The 16,766-nt window shown below is 39.5% G+C and overlaps 1 protein-coding gene across 8 annotated transcripts in view; it reads right to left on the bottom strand.

Moving 5' to 3' along the window:
* The window catches only part of ST3GAL6 (ST3 beta-galactoside alpha-2,3-sialyltransferase 6), a 109,891-nt gene that overhangs the window by 52,283 nt on the left and 40,842 nt on the right, over nucleotides 1-16,766 (bottom strand). For 6 of the 8 annotated variants that reach the window (XM_059687953.1, XM_059687956.1, XM_059687955.1 and 3 more), the window contains exons 3-5: nucleotides 16,639-16,738; nucleotides 9,379-9,456; nucleotides 252-355 (exon numbers count right to left, since the gene is read on the bottom strand). In XM_059687953.1, coding sequence (XP_059543936.1) covers nucleotides 252-355; nucleotides 9,379-9,456; nucleotides 16,639-16,727 — 271 coding nt within the window. In that variant the 5' untranslated portion in view covers nucleotides 16,728-16,738. The remainder of the gene's footprint in view (nucleotides 1-251; nucleotides 356-9,378; nucleotides 9,457-16,638; nucleotides 16,739-16,766) is intronic. The other 2 variants (XM_059687958.1, XM_059687954.1) reach the window with 2 other exon arrangements.

Below are 16,766 nucleotides of genomic sequence, written 5' to 3'. Positions count from 1 at the left end.
GGTAAAACAAAAGTATAAAGCAGTGTCTTAACAACAACAATAAAAATCTACCCTTCTTAATCCTCTTATTCTATCCTGCCTCCAAAGGAGTTATATACTAAAATGGATGCCCTCTTCCCATCCCAAAATTATATTCTTTAGAAATCATTATGAAGCAGAAAGATGAAAAGGCCTTATTTTTATATAAACATGCAGTTCACATCAAACACCACTCATATTTAATAGGGCAAGGTAAGAATAACATTACTGACCTGATGTCCTTATCCCATAGGGCAAATCAAACTTATCGCTACCATACAAGGAAGCAAGCTTTTTAAAATCAGCTGCACAAAGAAAAGGGTGAAACTGGTGAAACCTGGAAGATAAGGATAAGAAATGATTTTCCCAAGTGCACATGACACTTGTAGGCTTTTGAAGTCACAAATGAAAATAACTGTAGCATATTACTCATATTGTTTTATTGACTATATAAATGTATAATTATTTTGAAATTATCTAAAATCACCTTAAGTAGTATTTAAATAGTACATAGAACAGGATATGCAAAGGAACTACATGATCAGCATGGAAACACTTTCCAGGTAGTGGAATCAAAACTATGTAACAGCTAAGGGGGCAGGGCTTGGGGGAACAAAATTTTAAAACAAACCAACACCAAGTGATAAAATATTAGCTGCCATATACAGAAAGAAACAAAGGAACTAATAAGGGAAAATAAAAATATTGATGCCAACCTATTCCCAAATGTAAAGGCACTGTATGTATGAATGTGTCAACCATGAAAATAAAGCATACATTAAAATTAGATATAGCTAGAACTAAATTCCTGATGTCATTAAATTAAGATTTACTCAAGAACAAGAACCATGGGCATTTTTCTTCTTATTGCCTGTCTCTCCAGGTGCTCTCTCAAACAAAAGAAGTTTGATGAGAGTAGGAGGTGCCCCTGCTTTTTCTCACTTTTAGTGCCTGGCAGAGTAGGCAGACAACATACATTTAATAAATGATTGAATGAATTCAAACTCTAATTCTCTACACAACCATTATCTAATAGAAAAATATTTTTTTAATTAAAGAAAAGGAATAGGTGACACTCATATTAAAATACTATTTTTATCTACCAGAAGGACTGAATGCTACAGAGCAAATCAAGCTAATCCTCCCCCCAATCCCCACACAGAACCCCCTCTTCTCAGACTCATCACCTTCGCTTTCCCTTAGTCTAAAAACTACAGGTGGAGATCAGACTGCCCCTTATATTTCAGAGGCTACATGACAGAATGGAGTAGGGGTGAACCAGCTTCAGTTTTATCCGGGCTTTGCCACTCATGAGCCACTGACATTTTTCAGAACTGAGCTAAAACCTCACATGTACTCAAACTAAGGAAACAGGTGGAAGACCAGCCCTTCCTGCTTTACACATGATGTGTTTCCCAGATTTAGTTGTCATAGTGATAGCAGCCTTGCAGGTCCAGCCAATCTTGAAAGGTCCTATGTACACCAGGATGGATGCCCAAGTTCAGGATCTGCTCAGAGAAGATGAAGTGTCAGGTCACCTGACTTATGATTGAGAGGAGACACAAGATCTTCCCAACTTGGGAAAGTGAACCACAGATGACTTTGCATCCAGACAGCAAGGCAATAAAGGACTATATTCTTTGGAGTCAGTAGGGGTGATGATATGATGACCAATGACTAATGTCTATTGCCAGTCAAACTTTGTGCTAGATGGCTTACATTTTATTTCTAAATGAAATAATAGGGAAAAATATCTTTCAGGCAAATGGAAATGAAAAAAAAGCTGGAGTAGCAATACTTATATCTGACAAAATAGACCTCAAAGTGAAGGCCATAACAAGAGATAAGGAAGGCCACTTCATAATATGAAAGGGATCGATACAACAAGAGGATATAACCCTGATAAACATATATGCACCCAATGCAGGAGCACCCACATACATAAAATACAACTCCTGGAAGATATCAGGGGAGAGATCGACAACAATACAATCACAGTAGGGGACTTTAATACACCACTGACATCACTGGATAAATCCTCTAGACAAAAAATCAGCAAAGAAACAGCAATCCTAAATGACTAGATCAAATGGACTTAACTGACATCTTCAGAACATTTCACCCCAAAGCCACGGAATATATGTTCTTCTCAAGTGCACATGGGACATTTTCAAAAATAGACCACATATTGGGTAACAAGCAAAGTCTTCCAAAATTGAAGAAGATTGAAATCATATGAAGCATTTTCTCAGACCACAATTGCATAATATTAGAAATAAACTACAATAAAAACAATCCAAAAAATTCAAACACTTGGAAGCTGAAAAGAATGCTATTAAACAATGATTGGGTTACCAAAGAGATCAAAGAAAAAATTTAAAACATCCTAGGCACTAATGACAATAAAAACACAACAGTCCAAAATCTATGGGACACAATCAAAGCAGACCTGAGAGGGAAGTTTATAGCTCTACAGGCCTACCTCAAAAAAACAAGAAAAAATGGTAGTAAATCATCTAACTCTACAACTCAAAGAATTAGAAAGAGAGCAACAAGAAAAGCCCACAGTTTTCAGAACAGTGGCTCTCCACCTGTGGATCGCGACCCCTTTGGGGGTGGAACGACCCTTTCACAGGGGTTGCCTAAATACATCCTGCATATCAGATATTTACATTACGATTCATAACAGTAGCAAAATTACAATTAAGAAGTAGCAATGAAAATAATTTTATGGTTGGGGGTCACCACAACATGAGGAACTGTATTAAAAGGTCACGGCATTAGGAAGGTTGAGAACCACTGATCCAGAAGGAAGGAGATAATAAAGATTAGAGCAGAAATGAACGACATAGAGACCAAAAAAATAAAACAATACAGAAGATCAATGAAAGCAAGAGCTGGTTCTTTGAAAGGATAAACAAGATTGATGAACCTCTAGCCAGGCTCACCAAGAAGCAAAGAGAGAGGACCCAAATAAACAAACTCAGAAATGAAAGAGGCAAATTAACAACAGACCCCACAGAAATGCAAAGGATTGTTAAAAAATACTATGGACAACTCTATTCTAACAAACTAGACAACCTGGAGGAAATGGACATATTCCTAGAAAAATACAACCTTCCAAAACTCAATCAGGAAGATTCTAAAAGTCTCAATAGGCCGATAACTATAGAAGAAATTGAAGCAGTCATCAAAAAGCTTCCAGCAAACAAAAGCCCGGGGCCAGACGGCTTCACAGGGGAGTTTTACCAAACAAGAACTAAAACCAGGCTATTATAAAAAATTCAAGAGGAAGGAACACTTCCAAGCACATTTTATGAAGCCAGCATCACCCTAATACCAAAACCAGATAAAGACAACACAATGAAAGAGAATTACAGGCCAATATCCCTCATGAACATAGATGCCAAAATCCTCAACAAAATTCTAGTAAATCGGATCCAGCAGTACATCAGAAAGATCATACACCATGACCGAGTAGGATTTATCCCGGGGATGCAAGGATGGTTCAATATCTGCAAATCAATAAATGTGATACATCACACAAACAAATTGAGAGACAAAAATCACATAATCATATCAATTGAGGCAGAAAAAGCATTTGACAAAATCCAACACCCTTTCTTGATAAAAACTCTCAGCAAAGTGGGAATAGAGGGATAATACCTCAACATAATAAAAGCTTTATATGACAAACCCACAGCCAACATCATACTCAATGGACAAAAACTAAAACCATTTCCCCTAAGAACAGGAACAAGACAGGGATGCCCACTCTCACCACTCCTGTTCGACATAGAACCTGAAGTATTAGCCATAGTGATCAGACAAACAGAAAAAAATAAAAGGCATCCAAATTGGAAAAGAAGAGGTAAAACTGTCCTTATTTGCAGACGTGATATTATACATAGAAAACCACAAAGACTCCATCAAAAAACTACTAGACCTAATAAATGAATTTGGCAATGTAGCAGGATATAAAATTAACACCCAGAAATCTATGGTATTTTTATACACCAATAATGAAATCACAGAAAGAGAAATGAAAAAAAAAAATCCCATTTACCATTGCACCAAAAAAATTAAGATACCTAAGAATAAACTTAACCAAGGACGTAAAAGACCTGTACTTGGAAAATTACAGGACATTTAAAAAAGAGATAGAGGAAGACATAAACAAATGGAAGAACATACCATGTTCATGGATTGGTAGAATCAACATCATTAAAATGTCCCTACTACCTAAAGCAATCTATAGATTCAATGCAATACCTATTAAAATACCAATAGCATATTTCAAAGATCTAGAACAAACTCTCCAAAACTTCATCTGGAATAAAAAAAAAAAAAAAACCCTGAATAGCCACAGCTATCCTGAGAAAGAAGAACAAAGTTGGAGGGATCACAATACCAGACATCAAACTATATTACCAAGCCACAGTTCTCAAAACTGCCTGGTACTGGCACAAGAACAGACATATAGACCAATGGAACAGAACAGAGGACCCAGAAATTGGCCCAAGCCATTATACTCAATTAATATTCAACAAAGGAGGCAAGAGCATACATTGGAGTCAAAACAGCCTCTTTAATAAATGGTGCTGGGAAATTTGGTCAGATACATGCAAAAAAATGAAACTAGATCACCAACTTACACCACACAAAAACAAACTGAAAATGGCAAAGGACTTTAATGTAAGATGAGAAACCATAAAAATCCTACAAGACTCCATAAGCAGCAAAATTGCAGACATATGTCGTAGCAATATTTTTACTGATAAAGCTCCTAAAGAAATGGAAATCAAGGAGAAAATAAATAAATGGGACTACAGAAAAATAAAACGCTTCTGCCCTGACCAGTTTGGCTCAGTGGATAGAACGTCGGCCTGCGGACTCAAGGGTCCCAGGTTCAATTCCAGTCAAGGGCATGTACTTTGGTTGCGGGCACATCCCCAGTGGGGAGTGTGCAGGAGGAAGCTGAATCTATGTTTCTCTCTCATCGATGTTTCTAACTCTCTATCCCTCTCCTTTTCCCTTCCTCTCTGTAAAAAAATCAATAAAATATATTTAAGGAAAAAAATAATAAAATGCTTCTGCACAGCAAAAGAAACTATCAACAAAACAAAAAGAAAGACCACTGCATGGGAGAATATATTTGCCAATGCTATTTCAGATCAGGGTTTAATCTACAAAATTTACAGGGAACTCATACAACTTAACAAAAGGAAGATAAACAATCAAATCAAAAAATGGGCAAAGGACCTCAATAGACACTTTTTGAAAGAAGACATACAGAAGGCCAAGAGACACATGAAAATATGCTCAAAGTCACTAATCATCAGAGAGATGCAAATCAAAATGACAATGAGGTTCCATCTCACACCTGTCAGAATAGCTGTCATCAACAAATGACAAGTGCTTAGGAGGATGAGGAGAAAAAGGAGCCCTCTTGCACTGCTGGTGGGAATGCAAACTGTTTCAGCCACTGTGGAGAAAAGTATGGAGTTTCCTCAAAAAAATAAAAATGTAACTCCCATTTGACCCAGTAACCTCACTTCTAGGAATATATCCCAAGAAATCAGAAACACCAATCAGAAAGGGTATATGCACCCCTATGTTCATAGCAACACAATTTACCCTAGCTAAGATTTGGAAAAAGCCTAAGTGTCCATCAGCAGATGAGTGGATTAAATAACTATGGTACAATGGAATACTATGCTGCTGTAAAAAAGAAAGAACTCTTACCATTTGCAACAGCATGGATGGACATGGACAGCATTATGCTAAGCAAAATAAGCCAGTTGGAGAAAGATAAATATCACATGATCTCACTCATATGTGGAATATAATGAACAACATAAACTGATAAATCAAAATAGAGCCAGATTAAAAAAAAAAGTATTTTAGAAGTAATCCTGTTATTTGCAGATTTTTAATATTTCTTACAACTTTTGTGATATTACACTATATTAGTACAGTTTTGGTAATATTATTATATTTAAAATATTTTCTCTTGAAATATTAATTTCTATTGCATATATTTAAAATAGCTTTTCTTGAAATATTAATGTTTATTGCATGTAAGGTTATTATATTTAAAATCATTTTTCTTAAAAAAAATTCTCAGTTAAGAAAAGAAACCTTTTAATAAAAATTTTGTAACTTAAATTTTACAATATCCTGTTATACATAATTATTTACAAACTACAACATTCGCTAATGACTGATTACTATAATCTCATTGCATTCATTTCCCTTACATGCCTTAAGTGCAGGCACACCATTTCTTGCCACTAATACTAGCAACGAAGATTTTAGCATCCAATTGCCACGTCATTAGTCTTGAACTGACTTGTTTGGTGTGCACAACAGGAAATATTTCGCTTTTGGAGAACAAGAAAAATAGGTTTATTTGTGTTACGCTTATTAATTTGTGCAGTTATCCAGTGTCTGGTAAGTTAATGTTCAAGAAAAATATTAATTTTTATTAAAATTTTCTACTATTTTATGTTAACGATTACTCATTTATTTCAGCCCTTTGTATTCAGCATGTCTCTACTGAAATAAATCTACCTTTCTCTGAAAATTGAAGCTTTTTTTTTTGTGGCCCACATAAACTTACACCTTGCTTATTTGGTCCGTGTTAGCCTTTGAGTTTGACATGCTTGTAGTACATTGTATTATATTACTGTGTATTATATTATGATTAGAGGCCTGGTGCACAAAAATTTGTGCACTTGGGGGGGGGTCCCTCAGCCCGGCCTGTGCCCTCTCGCAGTCTGGGACCCCTTGGGGATGTCCATCTGCTGGCTTACGCCTGCTCCCTGGGGGATTGGTCTAAGCTGGCAGTCAGACATCCCTCTGGCAGCCCAGGAGCGCTCAGGGGATGTCCACTTGCCAGCGGGGAGCAGGCCTAAACTGCAGTTGGACATCCTTAGCTCTGCTGAGGAGGTGGGAGAGGCTCCTGCCACCACCGCTGTCCTGGCAGCCATCAGCCTGGCTTGTTGCTGAGCAGAGCTCCCCCTGTGGGAGTGCACTGACCACCAAGGTACAGCTCTGCATTGAGCATCTGCCCCTGGTGGTGAGTGTGTGTCATAGTGACCAGTCGTTCTGCTGTTAGGGTCAATTTGCATATTACCCTTTTATTATATAGGATAGAGGCCTGGTGCACGGGTGGGGGTCGGCTGGTTTGCCCTGAAGGGTGTCCCGGATCAGGGTGGGGGTCTCCACTGGGGTGCCTGGCCAGCCTGGGTGAGGGGCTGATGGCTTTTTCCAGGCTGACCAAGCCCCCCAGCGGGGACCCTCACCCCATGTGGGTGTGGCCAGCCTGGGTGAGGGGCTGATGGCCATTTTCAGGCTGGCCACACACCCCCGACGACCCAAACTCCCAGCCTCTCCTTTTTTCTTTTTCTTTTTTTTTCTGGGATTTATTTATCTTTTATAATTGAAACTTTGTAGCCTTGATTGGAGCCCAGGTCCCGTCAGGGCAGGCAGGAAGCTTGGCTTCCTCCATCACCGGGGGCAACCCAAGCCTCCTGCTCGCTCCAGCTCCGTGGCCACTGCCATCTTAGTTGGGTTAATTTGCATAACTGCTCCTGATTGGCTGGTGGGCATGGCTTGTGGGTGTGGCTTGAGCATAGCAGAGGGACAGTTAATTTGCATGTTTCTCTTTTATTAGATAGGATGTATCGTATTACATTACATTTCTGCTATTGTTACATCTACGAACGAACGCTTGGAGTGGTCAGTAAAGACTATGAGTCCGTTTAGACAGAAACTGAAGCTATGAGAAGTGAAGTAACTACACAGTATTATGGCGGTCACTGACCCATATCTGACAAAGCTGAAATCCACATTAACTGTTTACAGCACTGCAGGCAACACCTCCAGGTTTCTTTCCTAGCAGAGCTGCTCCTGATTTCTCCTTGCAGAGGAGTTCGCACCACCCCCAGAGAGTACAACTCACAGGACAAATGCCAAGTCTACTTGTCCATTAGACTGCAGACTTCTGCACCTACTGAGCAAAGCTTCATAAATACTTTAACCCCTTAGGGTTTTCTCAGGAAGGAAATAAAGTTGAAGAATACCTTGATTCTAGAGTAGCATTTTAAAGCTTCAGTCTGCAGCCCACAGGAGGTTCATGAAATCAATTTTGTGACTCATGATCAACAGTTTTTTACTGATTTCACAGAGGAAGGGAGAGAGAGAGAGAAAGAGATAGAAATATCAATGATGAGAGAGAATCATTGATAGGCTGCCTCCTTCACGCCCACTTCTGGGGATGGAGCCCACATCCCCGGGATTTGCCCTAACCGGGAATCGAACTATGACCTCCTGGTTCATAGGTCAAACACTTAAATATTAAATAGTCTCTTTATTATTTTTTTAAGTAAATAGAACAGAATACAGGGCATCTTGAGTAAGAAAGGTAAAAATTCTTTCTTCTCATTGTAAATATGCATGTATACTAAATTATAAAAGTAAAATGTACTTTTTCCTATGGGTCATGGTCAAAAAAGTATAAGATCTCTCTTCAAGTCTTTCAGTGGCCCTAACCAGACATCCCCCATGGACAGACTACAAGCAGTGGTGGCTCACCTATAACCATATGCAGAAATAGTTTATATATCTGCAGGTTTCCAGAGAGTTGGTTGATTTTAATGGGATCTGCAGCTTCCAAAAGGTAAAGAACTAGTACTGGAAAGGTGCAATAATATAATAAAACAAAACAAAAATAGAAAATGTGACTTTTATCCTTAATAGGTGATATGTTAAAAAAAAAACAAAAACCTCATGCCTGTTTTATACAATTAATCATGCCCAGACTAGATAATTATTATCTAGAATCATCTTGACTAACCTGTTAAAATTGAGGTGACAGAGGCAAAAATTATTTGTGGATAGAAGAGTAAATTCCCTACAAGTCCTGACAGCCATAATGAACAATCATTATTACAGTCTATATAGATGAATGTGTAGTAGTTCATTAATAGTCAAGGAAAGTTTTAACTGAAAAACTTAACCTAGAAGTGAGGGGGAAGAAGCCACAAATAAGGATAGAAAATAACATGGGGACACAAGGTGGGGGGATAAAACCTTAAAACACAGTTCACTTTTCTATGATCAAACCAAACAGGCCTCCCTAATCTCACCTGTGTGAAAGCAACACTGGTCTGACTTTTCTTAAAATGTACGACTAAGCACAAAAGGAGATGGAAGAGTCAAGCTCTTCCTCAAATGTAGGGTGTCCGCGTTAAACCGCTAAGCTTTGTGTGGGAAGGAAGTAAGCCAGTGTAACCGGAAATGATTGCAAACACATGCCCAACACTTTGCATGCCACAGTTTCTTTCATGGGTTTACCTCAGGAGAGAGGCAAATGCTGGCTTTGATGAACACAGCTGGACCTGATTTCTTTGTTTCATTTCCACAGGTGGCATCCTGCAAGACAGAAAGCATCGGTCAGAAAGCAGAGCCAGGCAGCAGGCCTAGAGGGAAGCAAACGGCCTGGGAGCTCGGTGCCACTACTGAGCCGCCTCTCAGGCAGGAAATAAATGTCCTCACAGCAGCCCCGAGCTATGACAGCACCTCCTCCAAGTCCTGTGCACATGTGAGGATTTCTGGATCCAAGGCAAGGGAGATGGGAAAGGCAAGGTACTGAGCGGCCCAAGGTAAATTGAAGGGTGCTCTAGAAGGGCTTGGATTATTGTGCCGGGGAAGCCACAATCTGGCTCTTTTCAGACATCCCCCAATGCCTGAGAAACCTAGTTGACCCTCAGTGCACACGGCTATCTGGGTCCTCCCTGCCACACCTGGGGATGCTGGCCAGCAGCGACCAGCAGCTGCCACAGAAACAATGACCTGAGCGGGTGGCACTCACCCTGCCTCGTGATCTGGTGACTCCACAAGTCACACTGCTTAGAGTCATGTCTAACTCCTCTGTGCTTGGCACAGGTGAGGCCTGTGTGTCTCCTGAATGGAGCACTTGTCTCCACAATTTGAAAGGGTATTGTGAAAGGCAGAGAAAACAAAAATAAAGGAAGGGGATAGGGTGGCAGGTGCCAGGCTTCGTCAGGAGAGCAGTAAACAGCTTAATACAAAAACATTCGTGGTCATCCATTATGTGATGAATTAATCCTGTGGTTGGCAAACTGCGGCTCTTGAGCCACATGCGGCTCTTTGGCCCCTTGAGTGTGGCTCTTCCTAAGCCTTAGGAGTACCCTAATTAAGTTAATAACAATGTACCTACCTATATAGTTTAAGTTTAAAAAATTTGGCTCTCAAATTTGGCTCTCAAATTTCAATCGTTGTACTGTTGATATTTGGCTCTGTTGACTAATGAGTTTGCCGACCACTGTCCTATACTGACCTCCTGAAAGACACCCTGAGAAGGCGGGCTGGAAGTGACTCATTTAAGACTACCAGGGGTTGGTTTGATAAATTTAAGAAAAGAGGTATTTGTATATAAGGAAGATTAAAACAGGGAATTATTTGGGGGTCTGCACCAATTAATTCAATTTACATTCTTTCTACTGGGAAAAAATGATTCAGTTTCGAACAAATTGCTTCTTGAACAGATTTCCAGAATGAGTTAAGTTTGAGAACCAAGGTTCCACTGTAGTTTTTAAGGGAGCAAGTTCACAGCAACACCTATTTGAGGTAATTTCCTACTGTGCTTTCTGTGACTGGAGTAAAGCATTAACTCAGGAGTGACACGAACATTCCTCAAATCCTGATGACAAAAGACTGTGCTGGCCCTAGCTGGGTAGCTCAGTTGGTTAGAGCATCATCCAGATATGCCAAGGTTACAGGTTTGATCACCCGTCAGGGCACATACAAGAATCAACCAATGGACCCTGAAGAATTATGCCACACTATTCTGCTCTCTGAGATCTTCTGAGGAAGTGACATTTAAGGAAATCTTACTGAGGATCACTGAAGAGGACTCTAGAAGCTGAAAAGGTTGATATTCACAGAAGGTTTTGCAAAAGCAATACAACAGCTGGTGACACAGTTCGCAGCCGAGAAGGGCAGAGGACGCCTGGAGAATAATAAAAACAGAGCTGGTTCTTTGAAAGGATAAACAAGATTGATGAACGTCTAGCCAGGCTCACCAAGAAGCAAAGAGAGAGGACCCAAATAAATAAAATCAGAAATGAAAGAGGTGAAGTAACAACTGACACCACAAACATACAAAGGATTATTTAAAAAAAAATATGAACAACTCTACTCCAATAAACTGGACAACCTAGACGAAATAGACATATTCCTAGAAAAATACAAGCTTCCAAGACTCAATCAGGAAGAATAAAAATATCTTAATAGACAGATAAATACTGATGAAATTGAAACAGTAATAAAAAAAACTTCCAACAAACAAAAGCCCTGGACTGGACAGCTTCACAGGGAAGTTTTACCAAACACTCAAAGAAGAACTAAAACCTATCCTTCTCAGACTGTTCAAAAAAATTTAAGAGGAAGGCACACTTCCAAGCTCTTTCTATGAAGCTAGCATTACCCTAATCCCAAACCAGATAAAGACACTACAAAGAAAGAGAATTACAGGCCAATATCCCTGATAAACATAGATGCTAAAATCATCAACAAAATTCTAGCAACTTAGATCCAGAATTACATTAGAAAGATCATACACCAATAAGAGGGAATTATTCCAGGGATGCAAGGCTGGTACAATACCTGCAAATAAATAAATGTTATATATCACATAAACAAACTGAGAGGCAAAAATCACATAATCATATCGCTTGACACAGAAAAGGCCATTGACACAATCCAACACCTTTTCTTGATAAAAACTCTCAGCAAAGTGGGAATAGAGGGATTATACCTCAACATAATAAAAGCCTTGTATGACAATCCTACAGCCATCATACTCAATGGGCAAAATCTAAAACCATTTCCCCTAAGAACAGGAGCAAGACATGGATGCCCACTCTCACCACTCCTGTTTGACATAGTACTGGAAGTGCTAGCCATAGAGATTAGACAAGAGTAAAATAATAAAAGACATTCATATTGGAAAAGGAGAAGTAAAACTCTCATTATTCACAGATGACATGAAAGACTCCATCAAAAAACTATCAGACTTCATAAATGAATTCAGCAATGCAGCAGGATACAAAATTAACACTCAGAAATCTATGGCATTTTTATACACCAATAATGAACTCACAGAAAGAGAAACTAAAAAAAAACAAAAAACAATCCCATCTACCATTGCAACAAAAAATTAAGATACCTAGGAATAAAGTTATCTAAGGAGGTAAAACACCTATACCTGGGAAAACTACAGGTCACTAAAAAAAGAGATAGAGGAAGACATAAACAAATGGAAGAACATACTGTGTTCATGGATTGGTAGAATCAACATCATTAAAATGTCCATACTACCCAAAGCAATCTATGGATTTAATGCACTCCCCGTTAAATACCAACGGCATATTTCACAGACCTAGAACAAACTCTCCAAAAATTCATATGGAATAAAAAAAAAACCCTGAATAGCTGCAGCAATCTTTCGAAAGAACAAAGTTAGAGGAATCACAATACCAGATATACAGAATACCAGAATCACAATACAGCTATATTACAAAGCTACTGTTCTCAAAACTGCCTGGTACTGGCACAAGAACAGACATATAGACCAATGGAACAGAACAGAGAACCCAGAAGTCGACCCAAGCCATTATGCTCAATTAGTATTTGACAATGGAGGCAATATCATACAATAGAGTCAAGACAGTCTCTTCAATAAATGGTGTTGGGAAAATTGGACAGATAACATGCAAAAAAATGAAACTAGACCACTAATTTACACCATACACAAAAATAAACTCAAAATGGATAAAGGACTTAAATGTAAGACAGGAAACCATAAAAATCTTAGAAGAATCCATAGGCCACAAAATATCAGACATATGTTGTAGCAATATCTTTAACAATACAGCTCCTAGGACAATGGAAACTAAGGAGAAAATAAACAAATGGGACTACATGAAAATAAAAAGCTCTGCACAGTGAAAGAAACCATCAACCATCAACAAAACAAGAAAGTCCACTGCATGGGAGAACATATTTACCAATGTTACCTCCAATAAGGTTTTAATCTCCAAAATTTACAGGGAACTCATACAACTTAACAAAAGGGAGATAAACAATCTAATAAAAAAATGGGCAAAGAACCTCAATAGACCCTTTTTAAAGAGGACATAGAGAAGGCCAAGAGACATGAAAACACTAGAGGCCCAGTGCACGAAATTTGTGCACTGGTGGGGGGTCCCTCAGCCCAGCCTGCCCCCTCTCACAGTCCAGGAGCCCTCAGAGAATGTCCTACTGACAGCTTAATGACCTAAGCCATAGACTGGCCTCCCTCTGTGGGACGTTACCAGCTGATCAGGGGAAGGCACCACCCCCATCTCCCCACTGCTGCTGCCACTGCCGGCTGCCGCAGCCACCAAGGTGTTTTCATCAACACGGACTCCAGTCCCTTCACCACGAAAAAAATGACAACTTTCTTTAGGCATTTTCAAGATGTCGCTTTCATAGGATATGACATTTCTTTCTTTTTTTTTTATCCTCACCTGAGGATATTTTTCCATTGATTTTTAGAGTGTGAGAGAGTGTGGAAGAGAGAGGGAAAGACAGAGAGAAACATCAATATGAGAGGGACACTTCGATTGGTTACCTCCTGCATGAGCCCTAACGTGGGCCCCGGTCAGGGAGGAGCATGCAACCTAGTACATGCCCTTGATCAGACTCGAACCCAGACCCTGTGGTCCACAGGCTGAGGCTCTATCCATTGAGCCAAACTGACTAGGGCAAGATATGACATTTCTTAGCCCCTTCAGCAGCAGACCTTCATTTTTCCCTCCAGGAATGAGATGGAAAAACCCTTGATCACTTTCTTGAATTCTTACTACCCAAGTTACCAAGAACACTGCGAGTGGCATACAGGGAGCTCAGCCAATGAGCTGTCAGAAAAGGTGTTTTCTCTGTAGCTACGTACAGAGACAGGACTGCTGGCGTGCTGTCTCCCAGCAGGGGCAGGCCCCCCTGTGTGTTGTGTCTTTGCTCTGGGCCCACCTCCCTGTGTGTTGTGTCTCCGCTCTGAGCCCGCCCCCAGCCCCAGCTGTGCTGTGGCCATTGGGGCTGGGAGCGGCATGCAGTCCCCTCCTGCCCATCTGAGTGCACATCCTCCTCCTGAGCCGGTCGTGACTGCTACTGTGTCCTGACTAATTTGCATATTACTTCTTTATATATATAGATGCTCAAAGTCACTAATCATCTGAGAGATGCAAATCAAAATGACAATGAAGTACCATCTCACACCTGTCAGAATGACTATCATCAACAAATCAACAAATGACAAGTGCTGGAGAGGATGTGGAGAAAAAGTAACCCATGTGCACTGCTGGTGGGAATGCTGACTGGTGCAGCCACTGTGGAAAACAGTATGGAGTTTCCTCAAAAAATTAAAATGGAACTCCCATTTTCCCCAGTAACCCCACTTGTAGGAATATATCCCAAGAAACCAGAAACACCAATCAGAAAGGGTATATGCACCCCTATGTTCATAGCAACACAATTTACAATAGCTAAGATTTGGAAACAGCCTAAGTGCCCATCAGCTTATGAATGGATTAAAAAGCTGTGGTAAATCTACACAGTGGAATACTACACTCCCGTAAAAAGAAAGAACTCTTACGATTCACGACAGCATGGATGGACATAGAGAGCATTATGCTAAGCGAAATAAGCCAGTCAGAGAAAGATAAATACCACATGATCTCACTAATTTGTGGAATATAATGAACAACATAAACTAATAAACAAAAATAGAGGCAGAGTCATAGAAGCATTGAACAGACTGTCCAACATAAGAGGGTAGGCAGGGGAGGGGGAGTGGAAGATATCAACCAAAGGACTTGTATGCATGCATATGAGCATAACCAGTGGACACAGACGGTAGGGGGTGAGGGCATGTGCTGGGGAGTGGGAGCAGCTGGGGAGAGGTCAATGGGGGAAAAAGGAGACTCATGTAATACTTTAAACAATAAAGATTTTAAATTAAAAAAATAATAATCCAATGAATGCATAACTAGGCAGAACAACAAATCAAAGTCAGTCTCTCTGTCTCTCTGTGTGTCTCTCTCTGTGTGTCTCTCTCTGTATGTGTCTCTGTGTCTCTCTGTGTGTGTGTCTCTCTGTGTGTGTTTCTGTGTCTCTCTCTTGCTTAAATCAATACGTTAAAATTAAAAAAAAAGACTGATGAATTCAGACAGTTCATTGTCTTCACCATTTCTCCTAGGACAACAATGTATTTGTAAGTAAATATCGATCTAGTAAGCTTCCTTCTCTTTTGTTTTTGTCTTCCATTACTAAGTGTGGGACAGAGACAGGATGTGGTGGAGATGGGAGGAGATTCTTGTGGTATAATTTTCATGTAGTATATAATCAGACTAAGTTCTCTAGCTAAATATTTAAGTCCAAAGCCAAAAACGTGTGGCTAAAGCCACCCACCTAGCATTGGGTCTTTTCTGATGACCATTTGTTAACGTCCTTTCATGAGGAGTATTAGAATTATTTTTCAATCAAACAGTGATGATTAAATCCAGAAGTATCAATTTATATTTGTATGTAGGAAACACAGGCTAGAAACATGATCTAGGATCTACTATAGAAATGCTAGCACAAAGAGCTAAACTTTGTCTAAGACAGGAAGTTGTTGTGTGGTTTATTTTGGTAAAATCGTATACTACTGCCCATTCTGGATTTAAGGGTCATCAATACTTTTTTCCCAAAGGACTGACAATGGGGACAAGAGTAAAAGTCCTATTAGCAGAGTTTTCTATGCAATAAAACTACCTTTACCTCTTCAAAGTTTTATATGTGACATTTTAACTCAAAGTGGTTATAAAATACACAGATAACATCATTCATCAAATATTTTTAAGCAAAGGAAGATATAGGTAGTATCTACATTTCACCAAACAATCTCTTATCCAAGCATTTTAGGCTGGGAAGGTTGAATAGCTCTGAGTCCAAGAATCATTTCACCAATTCAAGGAGATGAAATATTATATGAAGACAGTTATATCCCAACGATGGTCAACACCACGGCTTCACTAGAAAGTCAATAAAAAGGTGTTGCTTGTCAGTTTTTAAAACTGTTAGAGATTAAAACATATAGGGTACTAGAATAAAACCCTGGTTTATAATGGAAAGCTAGAAAAGTTTCAAAATGTTACAGGCGATTTTAATAGGTCCCTCTAATATCATTTGTGTGTCTGTGTGAAAGACTAGTTTGGAAGTTATTTTTTTTAAAAAAATAGACCATTTTATTTATTTTTTAAATATATTTTATTGATTTTTTTTTTTACAGAGAGGAAGGGAGAGGGATAGTTAGAAACATCATCGATGAGAGAGAAACATCAATCAGCTGCCTCCTGCACACCCCCTACTGCGGATGTGCCCGCAACCAAGGTACATGCCCTTGACCAGAATCGAACCTGGGACCCTTCAGTTTGCAGGCCGACGCTCTATCCCCTGAGCCAAACTGGTTAGGGCTGGAAGTTATTTTTAAATAGCAAAAATTAAACTTACCAATAGACATTTGTTCCCCATAATATACAATGCAGCACGTAATAGAGGAAGACAGCACTCAGGAAGATAGCCACGAGGTAGCCTCTCATGGCTGGCTCTCCTGAAACAAAAGTCCAAAGGCAAGACTG

The sequence above is a fragment of the Myotis daubentonii genome, chromosome 3 (assembly GCF_963259705.1).
Source record: "Myotis daubentonii chromosome 3, mMyoDau2.1, whole genome shotgun sequence".
NCBI lineage: Eukaryota > Metazoa > Chordata > Mammalia > Chiroptera > Vespertilionidae > Myotis > Myotis daubentonii.
The sequence above is the reverse complement of the archived record's forward strand: the minus strand, read 5'-3'. Positions and strand labels throughout refer to the sequence as shown.